The 24,617-nt window shown below is 43.1% G+C and overlaps 1 protein-coding gene across 2 annotated transcripts; it reads right to left on the bottom strand.

Annotated features, from left to right (window-relative positions):
• Positions 1-524: 524 nt before the first annotated feature.
• DCAF12 (DDB1 and CUL4 associated factor 12) lies at positions 525-23,434 on the bottom strand. 2 transcript variants are annotated; one of them, XM_040540335.1, is made up of 9 exons: positions 23,023-23,434; positions 22,071-22,325; positions 13,041-13,247; positions 11,713-11,773; positions 7,376-7,569; positions 6,216-6,281; positions 5,391-5,553; positions 1,482-1,666; positions 525-781 (listed from the first exon to the last, which is right to left on the bottom strand). In XM_040540335.1, the coding sequence occupies exons 1-9, from the start codon at positions 23,101-23,103 to the stop codon at positions 623-625; spliced, it is 1,371 nt and encodes a 456-aa protein (XP_040396269.1). In that variant the 5' UTR covers positions 23,104-23,434; the 3' UTR covers positions 525-622. The 2 variants fall into 2 exon arrangements, with proteins under 2 accessions (XP_040396269.1, XP_040396270.1); XM_040540336.1 differs by lacking the exon at positions 23,023-23,434 and adding an exon at positions 22,671-22,739.
• Positions 23,435-24,617: the final 1,183 nt, after the last annotated feature.

Genomic DNA, 24,617 nt, shown 5'->3' on the forward strand with positions numbered 1-24,617 from the left:
TGAGCATGATGGGCAATACCCTGGGGAATCTGTCCCAGGGCTCCAATGAGTACAGCTTAAAATTACTGTATTCCTCTACATATAAACAGTGTCATTAGACTTGTACTTTTAAAAAATAAGATCAATCCAGGCCAGGGCCAGGCTCTGCAGATAAAGTAGTAGCTTATCTCTTATAAATATTTTTAATATTTTTTAATTACAAGTAGTCCTCGCTCCAGGTAATGTAACTGACACAAAGTACCTGCACACACGCAGCCCCTAGACTTTCACAGAAAGCCCAGGAGCAACCACTCTAGTAGAAAGGAATCCTACCTCACAGCAAAGTAGGGGAGGGGGCACATGGCCAAGATAGCATAAATGCAAGGGAAAAGTCATTTGGAGCAAATATAATAAAAAGGGATTTCAAAAACCCTTCATAAAAAGGATTGAGAAGGTTAAAGCAAAAACTGGTTCAAAAAGATATACAAAACTGTTGGAGACCAACAGAAAACTCTGCGAAAAATAACTTGCATTTAAATCAGAACTCAGTGGCATCACACAATTTAATTGTTAAAAAAAAAAAAGAAAAGAAAAAAGAAAATTGGAAATCTGTGTAAAGATCAGCATTTGTAAAGAGTTATCATTAGCTCCAGAGACCAGCGTAATTCCCATGAAGTCCTGATGGAAGGGGGCCTCCTGCCACAAAGAGTTTTGTTCCAGACGAGTCGTAGCAGTGGGTGTAAACAGCATTTGGGAAGAAATTAATTTCAGAAAAATAATTCCTCCAGGTTTCATCATGATTCTGTTAAAGGAAATTTCAGACTGTTACTGATGCCAAACAAACAGAAAGCCTTGTTTCACAGAAGTAGAATGTAGTTTCCAGAGCCTAAGAGGGATCTTTTCCTCCGTTAATACTCCCTGAAGCTTCAGACAGAGCAACTTGAATTGGAAGATACCAGAGCCTTCCTGAAGCTTTGTCTGAGGAGGTTTGCAAACAGTGGAGGTGGGGAGGGTGAAGGATAGGGAAGATAGCAAGTCCCATTAATTTTTAAAGTTGCATCACAACGATAAGAAAGATAATGGAGAGAAGTGAGACATAGCCATTAACTGCTCTATAGTAACATACAGGACATTGAACTGAAGTGCCTGCCGTGGCATTATTTCAGGAAACCAGAGTTTCTAAAGCTGTATAAAGTTAAACTAAATCTCTCAGAGTACCACTTTAAATTATCATGCTTTTAAGGTAGACAACATAACTTGTTTGACGTATTAACAACTAGAAGATAGACTACAATCAAGACTATGAAGAGGAAGAAGAACTAGTTAATTTATGGATCACTGCATAAGCAGAGTAGTCAGTACACCTTACATTCAAGCAGCTGGCCACTCAATACCTTTGTGAAAACAATCTTGCAGCATTTCTTGATATTCATTATTACAGGTAGCTCCCATTACTGTAAAAACAACTCATTCAAGCCTTATAGCTACAAGCTACTACTCACCAGCCAACCTTTCCCCGTAGTCAACTTCAAAATTTCACTTCCTCCTAATTTCTGCTTCTGTCCATAGCAGGCACGTGGGGGCTTTTCATCCAGGAACCTCTGGGCTCTGATATCATAGAAGAGTAAGGAGCCATGCCCTGTTCCCACTGTGATGATGTGTTCGTAGAAGCTCACTGATCGAATACCTGACGAACAGAGAAAGGACATAAAATCAATCCAGTGAGGACCAGGCACGCTTTGGCTCTGCAGTGCTGCTGCTTGATGTCTAATGCTTTCTTCAACAAAAACTACCTACTAGCTTTCTCCACATCAGTTCTCCCACTTCTACGGAGCAGTGTAGATAAATCCCATTTATACTACTGAAGCAGCAGCTTCAATTGTATATGTAACATAATATACATATGTAAAATTGTATGTATGTGTGTGTATACACACACACACACTATTCCCCTTCTTCTCTGAGACCATCTGCTCCACTGACGGTGCACAGCAAGAAGCTTCATTCTCAGGAGGCCCCAGCTATGCCAGATAAGCAAAGATCTAAGACATTTAAGATCAAGAGCAAGCATGTTCTGTCTGCAATGAGCCTCTAAGTGAACCAGGAGGAGCGAGTGCATGGCAGCACATAGTGGAAAGGATGCATATTGGTGTCTCCCACGAGCTCACCCTTATCTAGCTACCTGCCAAGCCGTGAGAAAGAGCCAATGAGAAAAATTACTCTGCTTCCACCACATGCATTTTGCTGATCTAGAGCAACAAAAGTAGTTGTATGCAACTATAATCATCACTAATCACTTTGATACTAAATAATTTAAGATTGTGATGTTTCTTTAAGTTATCATTACTCAAGTACTCTCACACAAACATTTTATTCTTTACAGCTGGCATCTTTAGCACTTCACTTAACAGTGAAAACAGCAGGCATCCTATAACCCAAGCGACGCCACATTCCTCAGGAGCAGTCTCAGGGAGGTTCTGTGTGTAGGAATTTGCAGATTGCTAGATGTCCTGTCATCTGCTCTCCATTGTGCCAAAGGTTTGTTCTGCGTAAGCACTCTACCCTAAGCTACTGTTCTACATGGAACAAATCCCACCACTTTTATACTTTTTTTTCTTCCCACACAACATGATACTGGGTTATAAACTCAAGGCGTGCTCTTAAACCCTATTTAAGGTACCTTCTAATTCCAGCCTAAGCAAGCATCCAAACAGGAAGGGAAGAGAGTTATGTCAGCTACATCCACATTCCAGCTGCTGTCACCACACCATGTGGGACTGGAAGTCATGAAACTTGTACCATGCTGGAGTATGTTCAGTGGGACATGTGACAGCAGGCATCCAGATGATGTGGATGCAGCCAGGGAGTTTTCCCCTTGCCCTTTGTACAGAATCCCAACTAGAACACATCCTCATCCTTCCACCTCCACACCCTGCCGTTACCTTCACAGCCACGTGCATCTGTGACACATGCTTAGAGCAGGCAACACCGCTGTGCTTCTGATGTGAGGTGAAGTCATGGCTGCTGTCTTAGTAGATGGGAAACCACTGTGCAAGTCTCACACTCGCTACATTAGATTTCCCAGATGTATACAAGAACCTCCAATTTAATTCAGAGCTCCAAATGCATAGGATACATTCAGAAGGCTTTAAACCCTCTTCCATCAGCAAGAGCAGCTACTTGAGTAAGGGGAGACGGGCACAAGAGGAGACATCCTCCTATTTGTGTTATAAAAGTGCTCTTGACAAGCAACCCAGCAGAACACTTACTTACAGAAACAGGTGGAGTATCAGTGCACATGGCATACTTTTCAGTGCTATTAATAAAAAAAGCTATGAAATGAAGAAATGTGGACCCTTCTCTAATCAAAAAAAAAATAGCTGAAGGAACCAGTGGCATATCCATTACTAAGATGTTTAGAACACACTTTGAAGAACAGCACTTCACATTGGCTCCTGAAGTACCACCTCAGATTATCCACAAGCTAGCAGCACAACCTGTGCCTAGAACTGATCAAGGCAAGCTCTCTAACATTCCCAACGCTGTACTATGGAATATTTGGGTCAGCAAATTGAGTTTTACTCCTGAGAGAGAGGGAAGCCCTACATACTGCAGAAGGAAATGAAGTTGCAGTAGCATGTCCTAAGCAAAGAGCAAGCACAGAGTCTGTGCTGCACAAGCTCTGTCCACTACGTTAACATTGCTGTCCTCGGGGTGTGAAGTCAAGGGCATAAAACAATTCACTACATGCTAGCCAAGCAGAAAGCAGTTTCTGCTGATCAGGAACTAGAGTACAGGGCCCTACATATTGCTGTACAGCTGCTAAGAAAAGCAACACTTACGAGAACACTAAAAAGCATAATTGTCTTCTTATGTACAGCAGCTAGGGTTACACTGGGTAAAAAACAGATTCTAACTTGGCAAGACTGAAAATGGTGCTCTCTCTAGCTTGTTTATATGCACACAACAGTAATAATCTGAAGTTGGTGTGAACTTCCCACATTCATTCGGTGCATTTTGGAAGCTGACAGCACAGTCAGAGAACTTGCAAGTCAACCCAAATTTTAGTCCACAATTCAAAGAGCCTTTTTTTTTTTTTTTTTTTTTCTCCTTTCTGCAGCTTGTGCTGCCCCACACACCAAGTCCCACAGGGATCAATAGAAAGCTGAAGCACTCAGCGTCTTGGGAAGCAATATTACCTCAGTGCCCCCACCAGTGCCATAAGAAGAGATCTGCCCACTATGCAGAACAGAAAATGGTGCTGAACAAAGGCTTTCCCCAGGCTCAAGCCAGCGTCTCAGAAAAGCTACCTACACACAGATCACGTCCAGCAGGATCACATACTCAGGGCAGAAACTTCCAGCCACCATTGGGCAATACACTCCTGTGTCTTAGTACCTCTTCCCTCTGATACTGGAGAGTAACAGCCTCAGAGGACCTCCACAGAGCCCTGGCTGGCTGTGATTCAGGGCAAAGGCTGGTGCGGACAGCTGTTCAGGGCTGGTGAACCATTATTTCCCACCCTGAAGAAAACTCTCCCATATCTCAAAGAAACAGACCCTGACATTTATCTGGGCAGCACCCCACAAACTCCAGTAAATGCAGACAAGGGCTAGGGAAGTTTTATTTACACACATCCTCTTTTGATAACTTGCCCAATGAAGAGACTGACGCTCAGAGCTGAGCTAAACAAGGACTGCAACTTTCTAGCCTTGGATTAATATGTTTTAAGATGGAAAATCTTAACACAATGCTTCCTTCTCATGCTTCAAAATAAAGGACGTGGGAAGAAGCATATAGGATCGTGCACCCTGACAATGCTTACACTTGGCCCTGGCAACAAGTTCAATTGAAGAGGCTGCAGAAGAAAAAAACGGTACTCATGTCTATAATCATTCTGACTATTATTGTTACTTTTTTTTTTGAGTGAGCTTTTGTATTTAGACAAATACACACTGAAAGTCAGAAATCTCACTCATCTTAAACATCAGAGTAAGCATTCACTCACAGCACAGACTCCAACTGTGATAGCAAACAGCAGAAACATGCGTTTTTCTTCCAGTCCCAGAGAAAACTGCTAAACTAGGCATTATTAGCAGTGGTATGATAACTGGCTTTGCTACGAGATGAAGTACAATAGAGAAATATATTTTAAAAGTTGAAGATGTACACTTTATAGAGTTCATTACTATTTGGATGGTACACAATTTAGTTGCTCTTAAGAAATCATCTAGTTTCAGTGTTGCTTTTAGCTTGTCTTATGCCAAGACAAGCGGCCTAAAACCAAAATCTACATATACTGTTAATGATTTAACACATCACATGAAAAATCTCTTATTTGTTTAAGAAGCTTATCTTACATTGCTACGTCTGAAAGCAAACAGGTTGAAGCACTCTGTCAAGTTTCTTACCACTGCCTCGTTCTTTGGAACAGACGGATTTAACATTGTGAGACGGCTGCCTCGGATCCAGAAAGGAGACGTGCGCCTGTGATCCTACGGCATACACTGACCACTCCTGACCGTAAGCCAAACACACATTCTCCCTGCAGTATGGCAACTTTGTGGAGAGTAACTGGAAACAGAGGAAAGACAAAAAAAAAACAACCCATTACAATAAAAGAGCAAGATGTTACAGAATTTTTCTGTTAAAGCTAAGTTCAATGTAAATTGCAGTGGGGAAAAAAAGCAGCTAAAATAATTCATCACAAAAACAGAACTTAAAGAGAAAACCAACAACCTGACTCACAGAAAAAAAAAAAAGCCATGGAAGAGATGGGATGCCTTAATCAAACCAAACTGGAATGCTAAAGGCTGAAGTATTATTTGAAGAACAAATGACATTTTTGGCGAATTGTTTTAATTTTTTTTTAAGCTGCCGTTACCACTTCGCAGGTATAAAGGCATCAGCTCCCTGAAAAAGCTTACCTCATACACCAGCAGAGATATGCCGGATTTTTATCTGCAATTACACTTCAACAAGTATAGTTTCTTTGATGAACCCTGCTACAAAACTACCCACGCTCTATGCAACAGGACACTCAACTCATGCAGAGCTGGCAGAAGGTTAAGAGTCGTGAGTTTCTCTCCTCAAGTTTTATTTTTAGTACATTTTATACAAAGCTTACATTTTACAACCTGTTGTTTTCTTCAAGCATTTAAAGGAGATGAAGAAATAGTGAACAGCAATAAATGCTAGGCAATTTTCCAAGTTTTAACGCCAAAAGAGAAAAGCACCTTTGATAGCGTGTGCTCTGCTTTCCAAAGATGAAAATACCCATCTAGGGACACAGCTCCCAGCTCCTGTTAAGATTAAAAAAAAAAATTAGTTTCTGTATTATAAATGCCCTTATAAACCTCACACTCTACTAGGCAGGCTACACCCTCCAGATTGAGCTCATCTGTAATCCTGTACCTCCTTATCAAGATAGCCTTTCATTTCACATTGATCTTGAGAGAACACAAGATAGCACAAAGGTGCCAGATAGAATAAGAATTATTAAAACAAATAACCAAAAATAACTTTCAAAGTATAGATCTTGTTAGACACACAAATAATAACTTACTAGACATTACAAGCTAGTTAGCAACTAGCAGCTCCCACAGTGATTCTGACCCCAAAGTAATCACTTATTTCCAGGCACTACTCTATAGGAAAAAGCTGTATGAAGTCTTCATTGCAGAGGAGTGATTAACATGGTGAAAAATAAAGCCAACAGGAGCACTGTGTTGCTGAGAGCATGCCTGCTTTGGCTTCAGACCTCCTCTGTTCTGTGAGGACAGAAACAACAGCAGTGGAGGTTAAATTGCTACTCCTACTTGCTCCACTAGCTTTCATCTCTAGTAATAGCAAGAGATCAGCATGGGGGGAGGTTAATGTTTTCTGTTTGTCAAATGCCAACAAAATAACACCCGAGCAAGCACTGGTGCCTGCCCTGTGTGTCAGTTACCTCGCTTGCTGAGCAATTCAGTAACAACTCAGCCATCAAAACAGGAACTACCTGAATGTCAGCTGGTCTTCATTAAGGGTGAAGGAAAGCAACAACCGCACCAAAGAGTGGGATTCAATCTGCAAGGGGTGTTTTGGTACTTTCTCTGTTTCTTGCAAACATTCCCCCTTGCTCCCTCTGGGTGCAAGTCTAAAAACCAATCCTACAGTCAAATTGTTCCTTTTCAGAAAAATACATGAATTCCCTGCCTCCAGCTTTTCTGAATTTGCTTGGGGGCTGAGGTAGACACAGCAGATGAAGACAACCCTTTCATATGAGAAGGACACAAAAGGATCAGGGAAAAATATGTTAGGCTGCCTCTCTCCAATATAGTTGATTTAGATTATTTTTTTCTGGTACGTCTGGACAGTTTTAGGACTTCTCATCTGTCTTGAGTACCTTACTCACCTTGTTTTTATTGTTGAAAGCCAGTGCTCGGACTTTGCAATTGTCAGGATTGGTGTTCTCCTTGGGGATATCCTTCAGAGCCCTGTGTGTTATGTGGGCATAGACAGGAACTTGAGACAGGTTGTGCCTGGCATCGCTTTTAGACAGCACATCCTCTGTGACTTCCCAGAGACCCATCGAACCATCCCGAGAACCTGGATGAATAGCCCACAACAGCATTTCACATAGACATAATTGCCCTTTTTTAAAGAAGGAACTGCAATAAACAATAGAGGCTGGAAACAGGAAAGGATACTATTGCTATTAGTTTAACTGAACACACTGCTGGGTGTCATTAATTAGGATTAACAACATGATCTTTCTCAGCTACAAAGTTAGTAATACTGTGACCTCATTGTCAAGTGTTTTTTTCCTGTATGGATTCTAAGCATTGAATCTGTTTTCAAACTGACCATCAAAAAAAAACCAACCACCATTAGAGATTCACACATGGAATACACTCAGAGGTGACAGAAAAGCCAGCACATTTAGCCCAGCTTACCAAGGCTGAGATCAACTGTGTCTGCTAAGCCATTGCAGAAACCTCTGAGAAAATTTTGTTAGGTTTATGCAGATTTTGGGTCATTTGATTTCTGCCAGTATCCCAGTGTATACTGCATAGAAAACTGTGCAATTTCTTGTTTAAAAAACAAAAGGAACTTAAGCTGAACAAGCAAAAACCCCCATTTTTCTATTGAATTTGGAGATATTGTGAGAAACTAGGTTGTGTTTTTGTACAGAACTAATTTTCTGTATTCCAAGGTAGTTGTGTAGTCATAACAAGGAGAAATGCTAAGTAGATAAGTGGACAGTAGAAGGCCTCACTGTTCCAAAATAAGGTAGAAGCTTGAGAAGAACAGGATGAGCTGTGTGAGAACAATAAAACAAGGATCACAAGTTCTCAAAACGTAAGAAAGGAGAAAAAAAGGGAAAAGGAGAAATTAAAGGGTTGATCAAAAAAATTGTACATATATGGTATAGAGGAGCGTTGAGTAGCTTGTGAGCCTGTAGTAGTCAGCCAGTGAGGAAACAGGGGAGGTGATCAGGCATCGGGTAATAGGGAATAAAAGGTTATGATTTGTTTACTAAAACGCGCTCCTAATTGGCAGGACGCCCACCATTGCAATCATGAATAAAATAGGTTCACAAGATGCTGTCTGAAGAAAATTATTGAGATTTTTCTCACAATATTAAGCCAAAATATGAAACAAAAAGAGTAGGCAAAGAAAGCTGAACTACTTTACTTCACTGATCAATGCAGACTTAGCCAAAGACCCATGCCCATCCCTTCTGGTGTTTAGACAACTCAGTTCCATCTAGGTCAGCTCTTACAGACTTGACATGTACCTCTTTCTTCCCTGCACTACGAAAACTACATCCCTTCTCTCACAGGGAAAGCATAAGATGTATTTCATGTCTTGAAGATGCTAGAAAAGACTAAATATCTACATCAGCCTACGTACAGACTTTGGTAAATCATAAAGAAGAAGCTCCAAAGACGCATAAGCAAAACATCTTGTTGAAGTAATGTTGAATACCAGTGCATCGTGCTGCAGTACTAATGGTGCAGCACAGCAGAGATGGCTTTGCCCCCTCACAGACTGATTCAGTCATTTGCCACCATCACCCAGCAGACAAATACAAAAGGAACTTCCTAATGGCACTGCACAGCAGCAGGCAGCATGCGCCATTACATCCTGCTACTCAATTTACATGCTGATGGCTTCTAATGGCACCCAATCTTGTTATGGAGGCTGAATGCTCAGCAGTAGAATTTCTAAACATCTTGACAGACTTTAGGAGGAAGCTGTCCCTTTTAATAGCCCTAACAGGGGGAAAAGACAATGTATGGCATTTAACTGGTTGGCCCTGAAGCCAAGGAGAGTATCATCGGTTACCCTAGGCTCATCCTGGGAATTATTCATCTTAGTTTGGAACTTTTGGCATGGAAATCTTAATCTAGTCAGTACAGCAATTGTTGCATTCTCCCTCGGTCACAGCTGCTCACAGTCAAGATGTTTCGTTTTATGCTTATTGACTACTGAAATACACTGCTGCCTGTTTTAGAGGCAAACCTTTGCCTTGTTCTTATTGAAGCTAACACAGGCGAGAATAATCAAGCCTATGGCCCACTCTGCACTCTCTCAACATTTTTGACAGCGATGAGAAAATGTACTGCTGAAGCTCTAACCTCGAGCTGTATGAAAGTGCTATTGTCTGTCATGGGAAAAAATGCCCATCTCTTTCTTCCTGTGGCATTTAACCTGCCCCAAAGAAAGTTAACAAGAGTTGTGCATTTCGATTCTCAACTCAGACAGAGGTAATTACTAATTCCTCAAAATCTGGAGTTCAAATATTTCTGCTTTGTAGTTTCAGTTACAGACTGCAATAACATATGTATGATTAAAACAAATGTCAGAGGTCAGTCGTCTTTTTTTCCCCCAACTAGATCCGTGAAGTTCTCAAGCATTCAGACTTGCTAATTGCTTTTAACACGTTTTCCCTGGTGTCTCACATCCGGAGACTAGAGCATACATCCTGCTACAAGTTTCATGCAACAGAGGACATGGCAACCTTCTTTCTACTCACACATCCACTCTTGATCATGCAGAAAACATTAAGAGCAACAGTTCAGCATCACATGCTGGGCCTCACTGGGTCCTTCCTTATCTCACCACTGGATATCTGGAATCATCTTTGCTGTTCTCCTCAGACTTTACAATGATTTTTGTAATGCAGATTTTTTGGTTGGAGCCTCACAAGGATCAACATAAGTATTAGTTTCAAAACCAAATTCCAGGATTAGCTTTATTTTTTTAAATAGCTAAACAAATTATAAAAATCAAATATTTGAATTGTTATGGGACACAGTTTTCTGTCATCTGCAGTCTGACACCCATGTATGGAATACTATATTCACTGTCACCACAGAAACACAGTAAACTACTAAATTAATGCACTAGAACACTGGTACTGTTGCCTTTACTTAACTAATACTGGTTGGATAACTAGTGTAACTTCATAAAGTTACTAAAAAGTCAGTAACTGACCTTTTCTCTTACCAGCTTCCATCTTAACTGCACATGTGCGTATGCACACATATAGCAGCAACTACTAACAGCTTGATAACAGAAACTGAGTTTTCATTAAAAAGAGTCTTTACAGGATTTCAGGAAAACGTTGTTGCTCTGCTGTATTCCAAAGTTATTAACTCATAGCATGAAATTATTGAAGTTATTCCTCGTGCAAAATCCTTCCCTGTAACTCACTGTTTAGAGACCCTCTCATGGCAGTGCCTATTGGAAAGGCAGTGAAATCCCTGATATTAGAAAAACTTATAATTTAAGGACCGTGCGAAAACCAAGAGTAGTTTAAATAACCAAGGTAGTTAGTTCCAAGTGGTTTTTACTGTAGCAGTACCCAAGCCAGACCCTACTGACCTCTTTTAAACAGAGAAGAATCTCAGATACTGAAGAGCTATATGAAGTTTAAATATAATTTAAAGCTCAAAAATAAGAACTTGAAAGTTCTGAACTGAAGGTCATGCACTGTAACAGGTTCTTGGAAATTTTGCTTCTCATCCCCAGGACAATTTTTATTCAAAGTCCCAAGGGGGCTCCTATCAGTCATTTCTACAATGGGAAGGTCTTCTTACAGTACCAGGCATGCCTCAAGAAAAACCATTTGTTTTAACTGGGTTTAAAGGCACTTTCTGGAACAGTGAGAAACATTTAAGAAAATGGTTTAGTAATTATGTTATATTGCTCAAGACACCTGGGTTCAGATAAACCCAAGACTTAAGCTGTCAAATTAAACTCCCTTCAAACAATAGAAAGAAGAAATTCAGACCGTGGGTTGGCTGAAACTTCTTTCAAGGGACTTCTTTACTTCCACTAACTGAAAGGAGCAAAGGTAATCAGGCTCCTGGTTCCTACATTGAGTGAATTCAACTGACACAGTTGATTGCAGTGACTCCGAACTGCTGGACATAAGGATAACTACTAGATAGCCCTCAAAGCAGGCTCCATACAGGCCCAGCCTACACTTCAAGTCCAATCATGACAAAATGCCAGTTATATCATAGACCGGAGTATTACGAAGTGTTGGGTTTGGAGCCTTTTATTCCTCCCTACACACACACCTGCAGAAAATCAGGAACAGAAGCACTTGAAACAAGAATACTGATTATTGACACTGTTACAATTACTGTGTTATCTTTATGTCTTGATAAAGGTGATTCCCTAAGACTTATCAAGCGCTGTACATCAGTACAGTAAAATAATGACAAAGAAGATTACCAGAAACAGCCATGGTATCACTGATCCACGCAATTGAAAATATCCAGTCCTTATGTCCATCCTAAAAGGAAAAAAAAAAAAGTCAGATTTGCTGTGCAATTATATTCTAGAGTAGTCTCTCAAAGCAGACATGTATTCTTCACTTTGAGTTTTAGTACAAGCACAAAAAGGACAGACCTATGTTAGTAACATTATACGGGTGAAATTCCAGTATCAATCTGGAGTAGTTTAAGTAACCAGCAGCAATTTAAACTTTTTTTTTTTAGTTTCATTAAACTTAGCGCATAAAAGTAATAGTTAGAGAGCTATTAAGTGATGGAAAAACAGGCCTTAAACCAAAGACAAATTGATCTCAAATATAAGAACTTAGATTTTCCATTTTGAAAGCCGTGTTTTTTGCAGAATAGCCACACGCTTCCTCAAACAAACGTCCCTACTATAAATGGTAACTAAAACATTATGTTTGCAATAGATAAGCTACAGAATAATTTTTCAAGACTACTACTTCAAGAACCTTTTCTTTGGCATTTAAAGAAACCTGGGGGGGATCCCTAGGCCTGTAGTTCTGTTTGAAAAGCTGCACAGTCACAGCAACATGCAAGCGAATAGCAAGTCATGCAGATCTTCAGTCAAGCCTTTTCAGCAGCAGCAGATAGCCAGCTGCAGAACTCTGACCTCTGCCGTTGTCAGTAACGTCTAAGGCCTGAGTCAAAAGGAAGGAGAAATGAGAGAAGGGCTTCTGGGACACCGCTGTATTCCTTTCAGCCCTTTTCTTTTTAAGGCTAGCTATTTTAAAAAAGCATGAGGACATTTCAGAAATAGACTCTGGTGCTGCTTGTATCAAAGTGCCATAAGCCACGGGGTTAGAACTGATCTTCAAAGACAAGTTCTGCCTCTGGGATAATGCATACGTAAAGCTGCGCTGGAGAAGGGGAAAACTTGAATAACTTGCACCATCTTTTCAATTTCTCACGAGCTTTTTCACTAAAACTAGCTGTGTGTCTCAGTTTCAGCCTTCATCATCACAATCAGACCAACATTTAGGATGTTGTTATATTTTCAATACTTAAAAGTAATCTAAGTGGACCTGAATGAGGGCAAGGAAGAGGAAATCTGACTCAGAACCATCTCACATGTTTATGCCCTCACTTGTATTTAAGGTATCTTGTCATGAAAGACCACTTTATCAGGAATGTTTTAAATCTTTCAGAAATTCTTCACTCTTCACCACAGGACTCCCAAATCTAACCTCGCTCTGACCTTAGGCACTTCAAAGTAGTAATTCTTTTAAGTGGCAGAATAAGCCTTCCCCAAATATTCCCACTTACATCTCCCACACAGACAGGATCAAGTGTAGGCAGACGATAAATTGCAAGACTGTTGGGGTTGTCTCCACCTGTGGCCAGAAGGGTCCTTGAAGGGTTGAGCTCAATGGCGTGAATACCACAGCCCTGCTGGTTCACCATGCCAGGTTCGCGGTCTTTCAGAATAGGAATCTTGGTAATTTGACCAGTCTGGACATCTACCACAAATAACTGGAAAAAAAAACAACAGCAGATGCAAGTCATTGCTGAACAAAGATCAGAAAAACAAGATGGTCAAAGATGCACTCTATTATGAATTTCTCTTTCTCCATAAATCCTGCAAGTTGACTGAAAAAAAATTGTATAATTTACTTCTTAAGACTAGTAAACTGACTTAATTTACAGTGGGTTTTATTTCAATGATCCCATTTGGTTTTGAATGCAATGGAAGAGAAAGGAGAAAATGTTGTCATGGCACGTTTCCCATTTAACCAAGCCCTCAAATCTGAAATTTATTGCCCTGTTCGTTAGTGTGACAGCACAAAATTGTTTTCCAGTTTCTCTTAACACCAGGGAGAAAGACAGACCCACCTCCAAACAGCGAGTAAGCCCAAGAGCACTGGGCACAAGTCTCCTGCAGCCCAGATAAGGATACTTACCATGAAGTTTTGGCTTTGACAAACTGACACCTTAGAAGTTTAGTTAACTAGAGCTTATTTTCTAGTGATGCACAGAACAGTGGCTAAACACAGTACTGCCAGTGTGAATATCTAAAAAATAAAAAGATATGTAGCTATATTCATCAGCCTGCAAGAAGACTAGAAGTTGTAGCTCAATGTCACCGTTTCCTTGGCAGAAAGATCAGTTCTTAAGACTTGCAAGTCTTCAGACATCACTGCATACCAAGTTAAATCCATTCCAATGCATACAACTATACTTTATGATAATGGTAAACTCACTTTACTTAAACTATAGTTTACTATAATGGTAAAGTTTAAATTAGTTTCAGCAAACTATGGTTTACACTGTCTGCCAAAGCGTACTTTCATCTGGGAGGCTCCTGCATTGGATTGTTTCCACAGGTGTTCAGAGTGCAGCTGCACTAACAGCCACATTGGTGTAACTAAGGGACAATACCTTGTGAGGGAACATGAATGAGAAGCAAGGAAATGGAGTATCTGAAGCTGACTTGGCACTAAGGAAAGTGATGTAAAAAAAAAAATCACAGCCCAACATTTCTGGGGGAACTCACAGACTTGACCTCTGCTCTTTAATAAGAAGCAAAATTTAAACAAGATTTAGTAGCCTGTTACTTCTGATGTACTGAGCTAGCAGAATATTAATGTCAAATCAAAATCTGTTAAAGTATGGTATGTTAAACTCATTCTGCAGAGAAAGCCATGACCTATTCAACACTATTTATACCTTGTACATAGACTTATACACCATCCTCAACCCACAACTGATCTTCCTCTGTAGTCAGCAGTATTGCACAAACAGATCGTGGTTCCTACAGTGACTGAATTTTTATGTTCAATTCTTTATTTTGTATGCAGGTGTCAGGGGGACAGGCAGCAGCCGAAGCGTAGCTGAGCAGGAAGGAGGCACTGCTCGCTTCTGCTCAGCCTCGCAACACGGCTCACTTCCCAAGACAAGCGGTGAAATCAGAATGCATGCAGCAGCCCTAACCTCATCCCTGAGAATTAATACCTGCACTACAGGAACAGGACCACTAATTCGCTCTCATCCTCCCCTGTGAACTTATATCTTCTTTTCTTCCTTAGTATTTCCTTCCAGCAGAAGCTCACAATTCCCTCCCCGTCCTCTTTCAACTACTGAGGGAGAAAAAAAAAAAAAGAAATCAACTTTTAAGTACCTAAGGTTCAGGATTGCAAGCGTCACCCGAAGGTCCTAAAGCTAGCATCAGAAGTGTTAACTAGGAAAATGCATCTACATCTCACGAGGCCCAGATTCGGGAAAGCCATATTTCAGCTGTTAGAGATGCACACTTCAGAGGGAATCTCACTAGATATCAGGACTGAAATTAAAAACCCTTCACATTCTCCAGTCTAACACCACCACTGCACACCTGTGTTTGACACTAGGCTAATAAATAAATAACAAGACTTACTCTAATACGAAATTTATTTAATAAGCTGTGAACTTATTGGGCTGAAGTTAAAGAACTTGGAAAAACACCATGCTGAAGTATCACGGACCCTCACACTTCGGTTCTGGATCTTCAACCTCATTTTCTTGTAACAAGTTTCCAAACGAAGACATCCTTAGAAGTACCAGGACATACTTCTCGCAGTGCTTTCCCCTGCTCCCACCCCACTCCAACCCATCCTTAGCCCTTGAACTGCTCTGTCATTTTCTCACTTTTCTCCTCCAATTTTACAGCATTACCTCAACCAGAGCTGCAACTGCTCTTAGAGCATGAAACTTGACATAGTTAAGACACTGGCTTTGTTGTTTCAGCTGTTAAGCTCTAAGTAGGAACTACTCCCCTTGGTTAGTAAGGGACTAGTTTGGGTTAGTAAGGAACTAGTTGCAGGCAGTTTAGAAACAACAACCCAAGAACAAAATAAGCAAGTACTGCCTGCATGTGCTATGACTACTGCATCACCTGGGGAAGGGCAGGAAGACAGCAGCTCACACTTGCAAGCTGAACTCACAGTGAATGTCAGGAAATCTTTCCCTGTAAATCCAGCAAACAGAAGCCAAGAGCCAAACAGACGTTGTTAATATTTCCCCCTTTTGGGCTTTGAAAGTGTCTAGCAAGACAGGCACCCAGCTAAGAATGCTGAAACTTGAGCACTATTTTATGAATTTAGGACACGACAGGAAATAAAGTACAAAATACCTGACTTTTTAAGTGAGTTCAGCCAAAACTCCAGCATGCAGTTACTTAAATCTGAAGAAAACAAGTTAACCTGCTTTTTCCAAGCAAACTGGTACCATCACTGCTGTTGAAATAAGCACAACTGCAAACAACTCCAAAGCAGCCCTCTAAGACTCTTAACAAAGAGCTGATAGCTGTATTATACTTTTCTAAGCCCCTTCCTACCAAGTGGGAATAAGAATTTCTTTTTCAGTTATTTATTCATTACATAAAAGCTGAAAAACAGCCTCAAAAAACAGATGCAAACTCCCTGCAACCAAACAACGAAGTACCTGTCCCTTGAATCTGTTTTATACATAATTTGGTTCCTCTACCAGTGAAGTGTGTGTGCATGTCAGGCATTAGCATGCCCAGTAACTTGACAGTCAGGACCTCAAGCAAGGGTTGCTCTGGCTGGCTGCTGGAAGTCCAAGGACCACACTTCGTTTGTGAGGAATGAAGCAGGGTCAGCTATCTTGTTCTCTGCAGGAGGACATTATTCTGACAAGGAAACAGGCTGAAGAATGATGTGACAGAAATCTATCTCCCCTCCTGTTGTATAGCTTTTTTTTCCTTTTTTTTTTTTTTTTGAAATAAAGCAGTTCAGATGTACAGCCTGCAACAATGCTATCGCTCAAGGACCGTGGCAGAGCGGCATGGCCACATACTACATTTGCCACAGTCACAACTTTTTAGGATCTGGCCGTACTTTTCACACCCCATGAAATTACTAACTGTATGCCTGGTTTTATTTTGTTCTGCAGAATGGTGAGAAGTTCTTTGGGCCAGTGGCTCCCATACAACTTGGCTCCCTTGTCAAGCTGCTTACCATGAAGTTCATCAGGAAACCATCCCGCTTCATTAACTAAGGAACTTCATTAATCAGTTTGCCAAAAGTAAAGACTCTGGCACAGAATCAAATTATTAGAAGAAAACATTCTGAACTGCAAAACCCATCCTCCTCTTCCATGCAGTACTGAGAGCAGAGCAGTGTGTCAAGCTCTTCCATCAAGTCTACTTCATTTTTTGACCTACCTTTAAGAGCCAACAGTTGGGGGGAGGGCTGGGGGGGCAAAGCGACCCATTCATTACATCTAACTGTCCTTCCCACGCATCTGTTAACTGAAAGAATTTGACTGAGCAAAGCAGCAGGTGATGTTTTCACGTATGCCACTGTAACATCACATCTGATCTAGCTGTGACCACTTTGGGAAACATTCTGATCATATTAGGTTTGGTGAGAAAAAGTTTGTAAAGCCTAATCTTCACATGGACAACAAGCTTAGAAAATTGGTGAAAGAACTGCTATTTCACAACAGCACATAAAGACTACCTTGTGTCCTCTGCTGCTGGCCCAGGGAACACGTTACCCTGTCTTTTAGTTGATTGTACAGACCAGTTTGAACAAAACCAAAGCGTGCCACCCTGAGCTACACTATGTTTTTATTACACAAACAGGACGGACCTGGATTCACAAGGCACAAAGAACTTGCACAAAAGACTGCTTATTCTTCAGGCAGGTACACGTGCTACATTCTGCACCCCTGCTCTTCACACACTGCTCTCAAGTCCCAGAAACATTCTTATCATTTGTTTTAACATTTGAAATAACCCGAAATAAACATATTGCCTTGCTAAAAAGAGTCACCAAGAAAATAAGCTGGGATGGAGTTTCACAATTGGATTAAGCCAGTCTTAAGTTCTTTGGGCCAGAATCCACCCACTGCTTCCTCACCCACCCAGTCTCACCGCCTTCGTGGCAACAAGTGGTGCCCAGGTAGCTTCCAGGTCAGCCACACAACCTCTCCACCTTCAGAGAAAATTACTCCTACACAAAAACCTGCCTGCACACAAAGCAGCGAGCTGGCCCAGCTGCCTCCCCAGCCACGTGACCACCAGGAATGAGCAGGTGGGAACATCCCATTCTGCACCGACACAGCTCCAGCCTGAAGCTTATCACTGAACCTTCACCCTCAGCCAAGCTGGAAAACGACATCGCTGTTCTCCAGATCGTATCTCACTATCAGAACAACAGAACTAATACAATGCTTCCAGGGTCATTACACTAATACCATTGCTGGTTGCACTGAGTAGCACTGTTTGATTTTTTTCCCCATTTCTCAGTCTCTTCTTTTATCCAGATGGCCAACATCTCTATTTTCTAAGTTCATAGAACGCTTGGCATCAGGCTCTCCAGTTCCATGGCAATGCAGATTCACTGCTATATGCCAAGCCCCAAAGAAATGCTGAATCCTTAAAGACTTAGTTCTCAAACTGGTAGGACTCCTTTCCAGCAGAGCTCAGAACATGCACTAATCTTAGTACAAGACCTACTTACAGGTTGTGCAATACAGAGTACAAGCGGCACAATCCTCCAATGGCTTTACACATCCTCCTTGAAAGGGTCCAAAGAGGGAGTAACAACCCAAAACATAAAGGAACATCAGCGAAGCGAGCAGCAGTAAAAGAAGCCAGTGAGTTGACTCTGAATCCACTTTTCCAGAGACAAGGCACTGTAATCAAGCACCTCACCTTGCTATGAAGCCCTTCCAGCTCATGGGCATGCACATCTGATGTCACTGAACATGCTCACTGCCAAAAAGCCCCATTTGTCAGTTTTTATTTGCGTCCTGCCCTCTGCGCTTAGTTTCAGGAGTCTGGCAGACAGCTAACGTGTGTCAGCAGATGCCAGAGGACGGAGAAGTGAGAGACTTGGTCTGCTAAAGGGCATCTGGGCCACCTACACCATACCTGGCAAGGAAACCTACAGACCCTTAAGGCAGACACAGGCATCACGTGCACTTGACAGAAAACCAAATCCTCCCGAGAGACAAGAAACAACACCTGACTCTCTACTTACAAGGCACTGAAAGCAAGGTGAACGGAGGTGTCACTTACAAGTGTCAGAGGTTTATTTACAGTGACCAAAGTACGGCGTTCAGCGGACTCTGAGCAGTTATGAACTGCGTTGACACGACTTTCCCCTCCCTCCCTGGGAGCAGGAAACAAGCAGTCTTCCTGGCTCCTCACAACGCTGGCAAAACCACAGCAAGCATTACCTCGCAAAGCAAATGGAAATCATTTTCCCCACAGACATTCCATATTCACAGCTGGAAGAGGAACTACGCGTTGTATTCTCACCACTGCTACCCCACAACTGCCAGACTTGTTTATAATTGTATGAGGTGCACTGAACAGACGAGGGATCTCCTGAACTAATTAAAAAGCTCTAAGCAGAAACAAGAGCTGGGCATTTACAGCAGGGCATCCAAGGCAACATGCAAATCTACCAAGGTGAGAAGAGGTACCAGCTGGCCACCAGAAAGCAACCCTTCATGACTTGGAAAAGCCTCCTGAGAAACCAGAAGAGAACGTTCAGTAAGAAAGTTGTGTGTTTAGAAAGACAAACATATCTCTCAGGCCTGCCTGGGAAACAAAAACAAAACAAAACAAAAAAGTAATATTAGATTCCAGGCAATTAGATTCCGAAGCAACCGGAAACTAATAAGTGTTTTGTATTTATGGAATGATTTACAGCTCTGGTATTTCTACATGCTTAACTTCACAATCAACAAAAGAATTATGTCCTGAACATATACACAGGACTAAGGGATCAGAAGAAGCTGCAAGATGGTGATTTGAACTTTTTTCAGAAGCCGCTTTACCCCTCACCACTTCCTGAAAAATAGCATAAAAAAAAGAGAATGAGTAGTTTAGTAATCCAGTGTTCAGTGGTTTCTTTTGCCATAAGCTTGTTTCCTGCATAGTCTCAAAGTTTCTCTACAATTCCTGAACACAACACACTGATTACAGACAGTATTTTCTTCTAAGACATCTTCCTTCAGCCTTTGGTAACTTCAATGCTCCGGTGCCACAGCCTAAATACCCGCACCTCACAGATTTGCTTGTTCCTTCATTTGTTTTTCAGTACCTCCAAGTAGCCCCCTGTATACAAGAACAACAAAGTCCTTGCAAATGTGAATCCTGCCTCAGAAAACCCCAGCTGATCGTGTTTGAATTTTTAGACACTTGAATGCTCAGATAGGTTCCATGATTACAAATCCAGGAAAAAAGCATGTGCGTATAAGAAACCCAAATATTTCATTTACAGCTGGCCAACTGCAAGCAGCACGATTTACTAGAGACAATAAAGTTATTTTATATACACAAGCATACCTGGGGATATTTTCTAGGATAGAAAGTTGCCCAAAATAACGCAACAAGTTATAACACTTGTTAAAAGTAAACTACTGACTGAGAGCTTCGTATTCTCTTCAGCATTTATGGTGACCAGTACTCTGAGGTGACTAAAAGCAAAGCTCCTCCTCTTATGATGAGAGCATGTTTTTGTTTTGTTATTAAAAATAGTGAATACTTCTGGCACAGCATAGCCAAATGCAATTTATAAATGAACTGCTCAAAGCTCCCTGTGCCACGTTTAAGCTTTGATTAAAGCAACTGCTTTGGTTTATATTTTTCTGTTGCATTAACTGTAATTATATGCAACACCAGTTCAGTGAACTCCATTAAAATTAGACAAGCTGTTTTAGATTCACTCCCAATTTAAATGCCACAACTTCAGTGCAGGAAAATAGGCAAAAGAATTCATCTTTATTAGGTTGCTTGGTCAGGAGATGAGAGAGAAACTCTTGTAATTAAAATGTTGTTTAACTCTCTACTCAAATATGAGCGCAAAGCAAGCGAGCTAAAGCTACTACAGTATTCCTAATTCATATATGTTTCACCATGAAGTCGATTTTTGCCATCAGTACGTTTCGCCTAACAAAAGACAACGTCCATCTGTAACGTAAGCCTAGCTGCAGAAGCATATACCTCCCCGCAGCGTACAACAATGTGCTTGAATCCCTCTTCAGTTCCCTGATTGTTTGGTCACCAACAATTTCTGCAAGGTTGCGTTAACAACGCACTTGCCCATTTATCTTCACCGCAGCTGCTGTGGAACTAGGGAAGTTACAGGACACAGCAAAACTGCTGCAGCACTACAAAGCCTGCAACGATCTTGCTAGGGCAAGCAGGATTTTGAGAGCTGGTGTTTCAGCAGGAGTTTGTCTTCCGGAAGCTGTTCCACGAAGGGTGCTGGCTGCTGACCAGCTGAGGTGACAAGCACGTGTGGAGAAAGAAGGCAGAGAGATTCTACCTCGTTAGATTCCTGTTATAAGGCTGTTTTGTTTATACAGCTAGGCCTTGCTTCTTAAAGTTGCTACATGAAAGACTCCTGCTGTGCAACTATGAGTAATTATAGAACATCCAAAATAAATTAAAAAAAAAAAGTCTCTTTCCCTTGCAAGTCAGACCGCAGAGCACAGCTTCTGTTCAGAAGTCATGAAAGCAAAGAAACAATCCCATCGACACACATACTTTGAGGATTATACGCTGCTGGATCTATACGTTCCTTACAATGCTAGGCTCATTTCAGCAGGACTAACCAACCTGCAAAGAACAAATGCTGGATTTTGCACTAATCCCATCAGAACTAAATAAGTGAAATTGCAGCCTTAGCCAAGGAAGCCAGACCACCAGCTCCAGGAGAAAAGATTTACCTGTTCGTATCATCTCCTCCAGCTACTAATCACATAAGACACTATTTTAATATCCCCCTATAACTTTTCAAACACAAAACATTAGTTTAAGACCCTGTGATTTCAGTGTTTGTAAAAGGATATAACAGTACATGAACACGGTAAGTTACCTGAACACCGAGACAGGACTCCGCATAAAACCAAACAGACCGAGGATGATGAATAAGAAAAAAAAAGTCTTTTTAACAAATTCTGTCTGACATTACATTTATCATTGAGAAATCACAGGGACAGTCACTAACTCCCTATTTGCAAGGCAAGAAGATTCAATCCCCCTGTTGCACTCCATCCCAAAAAAAAGTCAATTGCCCTGTGCAGATTAGAGATGCTAAGCACAGGCACAAGCCTCACGGTCTGGTCCACAGCCACCTGTGCAGAATCACATTTTCAGATGAGAATAAGTCACAGCTAAATAATACATTTATTCAAAATTCATCATGTATAATTTTGACTCTGCTCGTAATTACTTCCTAACGTTTTCCTTGGCAGCCCACATGCTTGGATTATGGACAAAGGGAAGAGGGAGAAATAACAAGCAAGTGAAAGAAGAGTGAGAGAGGTGGCACTTACTGTGTTGCATTTTGTCCCGCAGACCACTTGTCGGTGGTTCAGCCACTGGGAGGCAAACACTTTATTAAGGGTTCCAAGGTGAAACTCTCTCTCCTTGAGGAGGCTGGGAAGCTGCTGGGCTGCATATCCATGCAACAGGCGGTGATAGCTGGACTCATTCTGCATCCGCACCTCTCTACCTTTCAGGTAGTACACGAGGGACCGCTTCACCGGGGGGAGCCTTTTCCTTTTGTGAACCGAGTGATCCCACCCGTACTGTGAAAAATGAACGTGGAAGTTAGAGGAACTTAAAGCAGCGCCCTTGTAAATCCAAAACGCTGAAGTCTGCCTGGCTACCCTTATGAATACCACACCCGATTAGCTCGGAACTGCCGGCCTCAGTAAGACTATAGAATTAAACAAATATTTGCTACGGAAGCAACGCCACAGCGATACCCCAATCACTCCCCGCTGGTTCGCCAACACCGCTGCTTACAGAAACAGGAGAAAAGAGAGAAAAAATAAACACAGTTTAAACAGCCCAGGGCCGCCCCCAACCACCCCCGCGGCCCCAGCCCCGCCGTTTTGGGGTGACAGGAGGGGGGAGAGCTGGGGACCGACCCGGGGGGGAGCCGTGTGTCTCCTGCGGCCGGCCTTGGGGTCGGCCCGGTGCATGGCTGCGAGGCTGGGGGCGGCGGGCACGGCGGTTACCGGACGAACGGCGGCACCCAACGGGACCGGGGGGGTCAGAACCCAAAGGGGGGGGGACAGAACCTGAAGGGGGGGTGGGCCGAACCCAAAGCTGGGGGGGCCGAACCCAAAGCTGGGGGGGCCCCCACCCGCAGGACACCCCCCAGCAGGGCACCCGCACACCACGGCCGCCCCTCAGGGCGCCCCCCCTGCCGCCCCCCCTCCATTTCCCGGTGTCCCCCCCCACCTCACACCGCCCCCCACCCCCACCCCCCCGGCCTACCTGCTCCCCATGGAGCCCGCCGGGCCCCGCGGCGGTCGCCGCCGCCGCTTTCCGCTTCCTGCTAACTGTTTTCCGGGCCATAGTAGAAGGAAGGGGAAAAAGAGAAGCCGAGAGCCCGGCCCGGGCCCCACATGGAGCAGGCGGCCGCCAGGGCTGGGGGCATAAGCGTGAGGGAGCCGAGCCGGGCCGGGCCGCGCCTCACGACATTGCCCCCGACCTCTTTGCGACAGTCGCGGCGCCGCTTGACGGCGGCCCCGCGGTTTCCTAGCACCGCCCTCCCGGCCCCCGCCCGCCGGGGGTTGCTAGGCAACGCGCGCCGTCAGGGCGGAGCGGCGCCCCCCCGCGGTGGTTGGCGGGGGTGGGCGGGGACCCCATGCTCGGGTGCGGTTCTCCCTCGGTGTGCGTTCCCCGGATAAGTCCAATTTCTCTCTTTTCCTGGCTCGGAACCTGAAATTCCCCATCTGTGGAGGCAAACAGCCTACGTTCCTCACCGCCTGTGCTGTCACCATGCAGTCGGGGTTGCCATTTCTACGCGGGGGCGCTGCCAGAAGCTGCACCAAGTGCTCTCACATGCTCTGCTCTGCCACCCCCTCGCTGCTCTCCATTACTCTCTGGCATCCTCTTGTTCTCCCTTTTCCTCCTGTATTGCAGCTATCCCTTGCCATGACGCCTTCTGGGATTCCTCCATGTCAATGGGGTGCCTCCCTGTGTTCAGCCTGGCAAAAGAGCCTAACGCTTAAAAAAAATCACAGAATCACAAAATCGTTAAAGTTGAAAAAGAACCTCCATGATCATCTGCTCCAACCACCCCCAACCACCACTGTCACCCACTAAGCCCTGTCCCTAAGCACCACGTCCAACCTTTCCTTGAACACCCCCAGGGATGGTGACTCCACCACCTCCCTGGGCAGCCCGTCCCAATGCCTGACTGCTCTTTCTGAGAAGAAATGTCTCCTCATTGCCAACCTGAACCTCCCCTGGTGCTACTCGAGGCCATTCCCTCTTGTCCTATCGCTAGTTATCTGCCAGAGGAGGCTGACCCCCAGCTCCCCACACCTTCCTTTCAGGCAGTTGTAGAGAGACATAAGTTCTGCCCCAAGCCTCCTCTTCTCCAGACTGTACAACCCCAGTTCCCTCAGCCACTCGGGTCAGGTCAGTCTGCAGTCTTCCTCACAACAGCAGCTGTGCCTTGACTCCCCTACATCACACCTGTATTTTCACCAGAGCAAGGAATAACACATGCCACATACCAGGGATGCAGTGCCTGCCACGTGAGCTGGCTCACCACGCTGCCCATGGGCATATCTGCAGAGCACCGTGTTCTGCGTATCACCCCAAGCGATGTCCGTGCGGCTGTGGGAGTGTGAAGTGAGCAGCTTTTTCCATGTCAATCTGTCATCAGTGCTTGCTTTGGATTTCAAGATACTTTCACCATCCTGGAAAACAGGTCATCAATCTCCTGTTTTTACAGGTGGGCATACCAAAACATGCTTTCATGCTGTAGACTTCAAATGCCTTAACACTGAGATGAGACAGCCACAGAGATGAGAAGAAAACCAGGGATTTGTGTTGTAAATTGTCCAACTTCAGTGGCA

Source organism: Cygnus olor, chromosome Z, assembly GCF_009769625.2.
Source record: "Cygnus olor isolate bCygOlo1 chromosome Z, bCygOlo1.pri.v2, whole genome shotgun sequence".
Taxonomy (NCBI): domain Eukaryota; kingdom Metazoa; phylum Chordata; class Aves; order Anseriformes; family Anatidae; genus Cygnus; species Cygnus olor.

Coding starts and splice junctions, on each gene's coding strand:
- DCAF12 (XM_040540335.1), bottom strand. CDS start 23,103: ATGGCCCGGAAAACAGTTAGCAGGAAGCGGAAAGCGGCGGCGGCGACC. Junction 22,326..23,022: donor GCGGGCTCCATGGGGAGCAG/GTAGGCCGGGGG, acceptor CATTTTTCACAG/TACGGGTGGGATCACTCGGT. Junction 1,667..5,390: donor TTCCAAAGAACGAGGCAGTG/GTAAGAAACTTG, acceptor TCTGTTCGTCAG/GTATTCGATCAGTGAGCTTC.